The following is a 7,601-nucleotide window of genomic DNA, read 5'->3' on the forward strand; positions in this document are numbered from 1 at the left end:
ACATAAAAGGAAGACCCATATGGACCCCTTAATTAAAGCAGGACTTCAAGAGCTCTGTGATAGGAAAGATCTTGTCATTAGACCCTCTGATAAGGGTGATAGTATTGTAGTCCTCAACAAAGAAGACTACATCAAAGAAATGCTTAGGATTCTCCAAGATCGAGACATCTATACCCCCATAAATTTTAACACCACCCACAAATTTAAACGCCAATTGGTCGAATTAGTTAATGAGGGGTACTCTTTGGGGATCCTTAATAAAAAAGAGAAAAACTATTTAGTGCCTCTTGTTCCGCGGCTTCCCGCGATTTATTATCTTCCTAAAGTCCACAAGGACCCAGTCAATCCCCCTGTCAGACCCATTGTCAGCGGGATTGACTCGGTCACTTCTAGGATAGGGAGATATGTGGATTTCTTCCTTCAGCCATTGGTTAGAATGACTCCATCTTACCTCAAAGATACCAGGGATGTTATTCAACGTCTAGAACAAGTAAGGCTTGAAAAAGGCACTTTTTTGGTTACAGCAGATGTAGCTGCCCTATATACATGCATACCACACCATCTAGGGTTTAATGCAGTTGAAACATATTTGTCAGCGAACAACACTCTACCAGTATTGCAGCGCAATTTCATCATGCAGCTTCTGCGTTTTGCCATGGGCCATAATTATTTCTGGTTTCAGAACCAGTTCTATGTACAACAAAAGGGTGTGGCCATGGGGGCCAAATTTGCCCCCAGTCTGGCCAACCTTTTCATGGCCCAATGGGAAGAGGATGTCGTCTATGCCTACCAGAGACCAGAACTAGTTCTTTGGGCCAGGTATATTGATGACATCCTCCTCCTATGGCAAGGAAACCCTGAGACTTTAGATGCAGTTATGGGAACTTTGAACGCCAATGATCGGGGGATTACCCTCAGCTATGAAGCCAGTTTGAGCTCCATCCATTTTCTAGATTTAGAAATCATGGTGGTGGATCAACATCTGGAGTTTAAGACCTACTTTAAACCCACAGATCGAAACAGTTACATCCCGTTTGACAGTTGCCACCATGCCCAGTGGCTGCGATCTGTACCGCGCAGTCAATTTTTACGACTGCGTCGTAATTGCTCAAAAATATCTGACTATTATGCTCAATCTCATATATTAAAAGAGAGATTTGTGGCTAAAGGTTACAAGGCAGAAGATCTAGACGTAGAGATCAATAGAGTTTCACAAATAGACAGGAACTCCACCTTGGTAGAACGCCCCACCAACATTTCTGATTCCAGAGCCAAATGGTCCTTTTTCACCACATACTCCACATACACCACATAAGCCATTTTTAGAAAACATTGGAGAGTTCTTAAGAGCGACCGACTTTTGGGCCCTGAGCTACCCGAGAATGCGGGAGTCATTTTCAGAGGTGCTCGCTCTTTACAAGGACAAATTGCCCCCAACATCATAGACCCTCCCAAGAAAGTCTCTTTTTTTCAACAATGCCAAGGTTTTTATCAATGTCGCAGATGTAACGTATGCGCGCATAACACCCTTACAGGACGTAAAATTGACACCTTTAGTTTCACCATTACCTCGCGCATCTACCACATGAAAGAATTTGCCACCTGTGCCACCCTATATGTGGTATATCTGATTACTTGCCCCTGCAAGAAACAATATGTGGGTAGGACCATCAGAACATTCACCATACGTGTCAATGAACATATTGCAGGTATCAAAAGTGGCAAGGACAAGCACACAGTACCCCGACACTACTTACTCCATCACAATAGGGACCCCACGGGAAGCACATTCCAAGTAATTGACAAGTTTGTCCCCCATTGGCGGGGGGAGTCGCGCTTACGTGGGGTATCCAGACGAGAGACTTACTGGATACATGAGCTCAGATCATATTTTCCATTTGGCCTTAACGTAGAGTGGGATTTGAATTCATTCATTAACCTCTCCTAATATTTCGACACCATTTACTTCATCCTTACCCTTGTCTGTACCATTGTTATCAGGTTTGAATTCCATTTAAATCTTTTAATTATGTGAGACACATTTTTGTTTTCTCACCATTTTACACCATCATTCATTTTTTAAGTAAACCATCATAGTTTTTATCCCATGCACTTTCATTCATTATTCTAGCCAGGATTGATTATTCCATAACAGGTTATAATCCCTCCCATTCCACTATATATTTTTTATATATATTTTTTATACATTCTTTAGATTACTGATACACAGAATTGGCCGCTATTAATATGAGCCCCACACACAAACCGGATTATATTTTTGTCATTTGTTTTTTGTTTTTTAAGTTTGTTTCCTGAATGTAATTATTCTTTTTACCACATGGAGGTGCTCCATTTGTATCCACAGTCATGTGAGATATTTATAGAAAGTCAGGTGATCGCAGTGCGGACATGCCTACTTTGTTATGGCCATCTCCGTCACTGTGTTTGTGTTGCTCAGCGACCCATATATACCGCCCACATGTGAACTGTTAGGTGCTTCGTCTTCTCTTTGTGGCCTAGGCTCTTGGAGATGGCTCAGAGGAGGTCCTCGCCGGCGGTTAATCAATAACACATACACACACTAGGTATGCTGAAATGATTACAATTCTTTATTACAGGATTCGCTGTTTTATGCTGTCTTTACAAGACTCTGCCCCAATTTGGGGGCCAATCAAAATGATACACATAAATGTTCATTAGCATATTATTCGGTAATTTCTTAATCTTGTGATTTTGGTAATGTCTTCATCTTGTGATCTTAAATATTAAAATGTTGACCCCTTTAGTTCAAGTTAATAGGTCATTGATTCCTTACTTTCTGTCACTGTCTTTTGACCATGAGATGGCCAACCACAACTTCCTAAAAAAAACTATTTTTAGCTGCCGTTGGCCTTCCCATACCCAGCAACAGTGTACAGAGATAAAAACCACAGACAGATGTTTCCTAAGATGAAAGCATCAGACAGGGATAGACAGACAGGGTGAGATAATTCAGTCATTAAGTAATACTTGTCATAAGATTCAGTCTGTCATATTCACTAAAATATACCAAGATATTTCTCTAATCATATACCAAGATATTTCTCTAATCATAAAGCAAATAAGCAAAACCTGAACATATATCCTCAGGGTAAAATCAATAATCAATCATAATGCAATGTATTATGGAATCTCCTTACAATCCTCCCTTTGACCATTCGATATCATCGAAATGGTCATTCTACCTTTTCGTCACGCCTTAAGGATTCATATCCCTCGGCTACCTTTTTGTCACGCCTTAAGGATTCATATCCCTCGGCCTCTTTTCCCTGGTTCTCGTACCATACCGTGGGATCTCTGGAAATGGAAGTCAGCTTCACGGTTTCGGAATGTGTTTCGCTACCCTTTTTGCAGAGGCATTTGAGTAACATGAAGCATGCATACAAGAACAATATGAAAAGCAGTATGGTAAAAATTGTCATTGCAGTGTTCTTTAACCATGAAGTGAGACCTCCCAAACTGAACCCGGTAGAGAAAGGGTCCCATGTTTTCCCAATATCCCTTCTAGTGACCCTAAATCTTCTGGATGGTACACACAATTTGTTATTAACCAAGTAGGTATGAATACTATCAGAATCAGACATGTCCAGAAGCATAATGTTTTTCCTGACACAAAGGTGGAAATCATTTTGTCAGGTACTGTGTGCAAAGTTCTGTTACACGTTTCTTCTTGTTGGTGGGGGATTCGTCTCGTCGGTCCGAGAGATTTGTTTTATGCCTTCTTGAATGTCCTTCAAATCTGGTCGCTGTTCCTGGTCAGAGGAGTCTTGGGGTGCTGGAGGAGGGTCAGGGGTCTGGGGTTGCTGTGGACACTTCTTTAACCGGCTGGCGTGGATCCAGGTGTTTCCTAGATCGGTCAGTACAGCAGTTCTGGAAACCTTCTCTATCTTCCAAGGTCCAGAGAAAATGGGTCCAACCTTCTTTTTGTGTGCCAGTTGTTTCACCAGTACTTTGTCTCCTGGGATGAAGGGATGAGTAGGTTCTGTTGAAAGAGGAGAAAAGGTGACAGAGACTTGTTCGTTCATATCCTGTAGCATACTTACCAGATTTTTCACGTACATTTCCTGTTGAGAATAGATGTTAATGTCAGTGTTTTGATCTAAGAGGGGCAGCTCTATGTTTGCAGGAACTCCCATCAAAATCTCAAAGGGCGAGAGTTTTGTTCTAGCATGTGGTGTTGTTCTGATCTGAAATAGGACAGAAGGAAGGTAATCCAACCATCCTTTCATGGTGCCCCCCGTGGCCTTTTTTAACTTGTCTTTAATGTTCCTGTTCATTCTTTCCACTACCCCTGCACTTTGTGGGTGGTAAGGGATGTGCAGTTTCCACTGTAAGCCTAGTAGCTTAGCTAAAGTCTGTGTAACAGAGGAGCTGAAGGCAGGCCCTCTGTCTGACCATATGGCCGTTGGTATTCCGAACCTACAAACCCAATGGTTCAGTATGCATTTGGCAGCAATTTTAGCAGTCTCACCTGTACATGGAATTCCTTCAACCCAACCTGACCATTTGCATACGATCACGCAAAGGTATTTCAAATTGCCTTTTTGTTTGGGCATGTGTGTGAAGTCTATTTGCAAATCTGTTAGGGGACCCAGGGGTGGGGGCAGGTGGCCATGTAATCCATGATTTTTCCCTTGGACATTGTTTTGTGCACAGGTCAGACAACTGCTGGTGAGGAGTTTTGCCTGTTTACTTAAGTTGTTTGTGCAGAAAGACTTTGTGTATATGTTTGTTAGGGCGGTGGTACCTATATGTCCTGGACCATGGAGATAGGAAAGTATGAGAACACTGCTTGATTCTGGTATGCCCAATATCTTCCCCTCTTTTGACCAAAGACCTTCTTGGTCCTTGGTCAAGCCATCCTTGACCCAAAAAGAAACATCCTCTTCTGTAGCTAATCCCTGTATTTGTGCCACAACGGTTTTGAAGTTGGGTGATGTAAAATGTTCTTTGAAGAACATTGTTGTGGGGGCTGGCTGACCTGTGTACAGGGCAGCGGCTTTTTTCGCTTCTCTGTCTGCCAGCGCGTTTCCTTTGGAAATTCTGCTGTTATCTGATGAATGTGCCTTTACTTTGATGACCGCTATCCTCTTTGGGAGAAGAATCGCTTGCAGGAGTGCTTTAATTTGTGTAGAGTTAGCGATTGGCTTGTTGTCAGCAGTTTTAAATCCTCTATTCGCCCAGATTACGCCATAGTCGTGCGTGACACCAAAAGCGTACCTACTATCTGTGTAGATGTTTACCTCCTCATCAGAGAAAAGTATGCAAGCTCTTGTGAGCGCCTCCAGTTCTGCTACCTGTGCCGAGGAGGGTGGTAAGGCTTTTGCTTCCAACACCACATCAGGGAGTTGGACAATGGCATACCCTGTCAGGAATGTTGCATCAGAGGGGCGAGTACAACTGCCGTCTATGAAGACGTCCTGTACCCCTGGTAGGGGAATGTCAGTGAGATCTGGGCGAGGGCTGGTTATTGCTGCAACCTGTTCAACACAATTGTGCTTCTGATCAGGGTCTCGCGGTAACCTGAGCAAAGAGTGCAAAAGACGGACAGTGGGATTACTTGGTGGTGCGTGTTTGAGAGTGAGGTTATCAGTATTCAGAAGTGTGATCTCATACCCACTAAGCCTTTGTGCTGTCATATGCTGCGTGTTCATGTTTTGCAGGAGGTGAGTTACTGAATGAGTAGTGTAGAGAGTCAATTCATGGCCTAATACTGATTTGTTAGCCTCTTGAACTGCCATAGCACAAGCAGCAAGGTTTTGTAGACAAGATGGCATCCCTTGTACTTGGGTAGGCAACTTTTTTTGAGAGATAGGAGACTGGTCGGTACCCGGTTCCATGTTGCTGTGTCAAAACCGCAGCAAAAGAATTTCCCGATACCACACAGTATAATTGAAAGGGTTTGCCATATTCTATCAATCCCAGGGCGGGGGCCTGAGTCAGACTTTTTAACAAGGCCTGAAAAGCACAGAGCCTTTCTGTTGTCCAATCTACTGTCTTTGGGGCGGTGGACAAGGTAGCCTCCCTCAGAATGCCATCATAATATGAACAATCTGGGATCCATTGGCGGCAATATACGATTGCGCCCAAGAATGAGAGCAAAGTTGCTTTGTCTCTTGGAGGACTGAGAGCCTGCAGGGCTGCGGCACGTTTGGGGGATACCAGCCTGGTTCCCTCCTTCAGAATGCATCCCAGGTATTCTACCTGACTTTGACACCATTGTATCTTCTTCCGCGATGCTAGGTGGCCAGACCTGGCCAGGTGATGTAACAGAGATGTGGAATCGACCGCACAATCTTCAGCAGATCGACTGCACAGGAGCAAGTCGTCCACATACTGTATTAGTACCGACCCGCGCTCAGCAGTCCATGACTTAATTGTCTCATTAAGGACCATGGAGAAGGCTGCTGGACTGTCCACATACCCCTGAGGTAATCTTGACCAGGTCAACTGCTTTCCCCTCCCCCATGAGAATGAAAACATGGGCAATACCCCATCATCGATCGGGATGCTAAAAAATGCATTCGCCAGGTCTACTACTGTGTAGCAAAGGGAATCAGCAGGTATTTTCAAAAAAAATGAAAGAAATATCTGCTACCAAAGGTGGCAGAGGTATAACCTGCTTGTTCACGGCCCTTAGGTCCTGTACAAGCCTCCACTCCCCATTTGCCTTTTTCACAGGGTAGATTGGTGTATTCCAGGGGCTTATAATGTGTTTCAGAATCCCTTTTGCTATGTAATCATTGATTAATGGTGTGATGCCTTCAATTTTTTCAAGTGGCAGGGGGTATTGCTTGTGATATTGTACTTCAGCGTCTGGACGCATTTGTGGTGTGTAAGGTGTACAGTTAATAAAACCCACACTCCCTTTGTTGTCTGCCCATATAGCATGTGTTTCTAGAGTGGGTGGCAATGATGCAAAGAGTCCCCTGAAAGTGTGTCTCTTTGGAGCATGTAAATCACAGAACGGTGAGCTGGCAGTGAGGGAGCCCCCTCTATCAAATTTAATGGTGATATTCAGTTTTGAGAGTAGGTCCCTCCCCATTAAAGATACTGGACAATCCACAAGGACAGCAAAACTCTGGGTACACAGTTCCTGCCCTTCTGGAGTGGCCACGGGCAATGGTGGAGTGATGGGGTGGGTAATTGATGTCCCATTTATACCAATAGAGTTTCCCTCAGTGCAGTGCGGTGTATCATATATGGCATCATTCAAACTACTGAATGTAGCCCCTGAATCCAACAATAGACATATCAGGTGATTGTCTACCCGCAATAGTACCTGCGGAAGACTTTTCCATGATGGATTGTAACACACAAGGCTGAGGGACGGGACGTACTCTTGGCATCCCTATTGTGGCGTCCGCCGAGTGGATGGCCACTGCATCGGAATGCGTGGGGGTGGTCTGTTAGGCTGAGGCTGGTATTGGGGTTGTGGTTGGGGTGGTTGGGGTTGTGGTGGGTGAGGATACCTGATATCCTGAAGGCGACGGGGGGTGGTGTTAAGATTCCTACCCCTTCCTCTTTGGGCGTTTGTTCTAATTCTGTAGGGACATTGGGAC

General features: G+C 44.1%; 1 protein-coding gene across 1 annotated transcript; it reads right to left on the bottom strand.

Moving 5' to 3' along the window:
* Window positions 1-1,906: 1,906 nt before the first annotated feature.
* LOC141106262 (uncharacterized) lies at window positions 1,907-6,933 on the bottom strand. Its single transcript, XM_073596888.1, has 2 exons — window positions 3,591-6,933; window positions 1,907-3,224 (listed from the first exon to the last, which is right to left on the bottom strand). The coding sequence occupies exon 1, from the start codon at window positions 5,877-5,879 to the stop codon at window positions 3,696-3,698; it is 2,184 nt and encodes a 727-aa protein (XP_073452989.1). The 5' UTR covers window positions 5,880-6,933; the 3' UTR covers window positions 1,907-3,224; window positions 3,591-3,695.
* Between the last annotated feature and the right edge of the window lie 668 nt (window positions 6,934-7,601).

Source organism: Aquarana catesbeiana, linkage group LG08 (assembly GCF_042186555.1).
Source record: "Aquarana catesbeiana isolate 2022-GZ linkage group LG08, ASM4218655v1, whole genome shotgun sequence".
Lineage (NCBI taxonomy): Eukaryota > Metazoa > Chordata > Amphibia > Anura > Ranidae > Aquarana > Aquarana catesbeiana.

Excerpts from the sequence above, each read along its gene's own strand:
- LOC141106262 (XM_073596888.1), bottom strand. The coding sequence starts at position 5,879 with ATGGAACCGGGTACCGACCAGTCTCCTATCTCTCAAAAAAAGTTGCCT.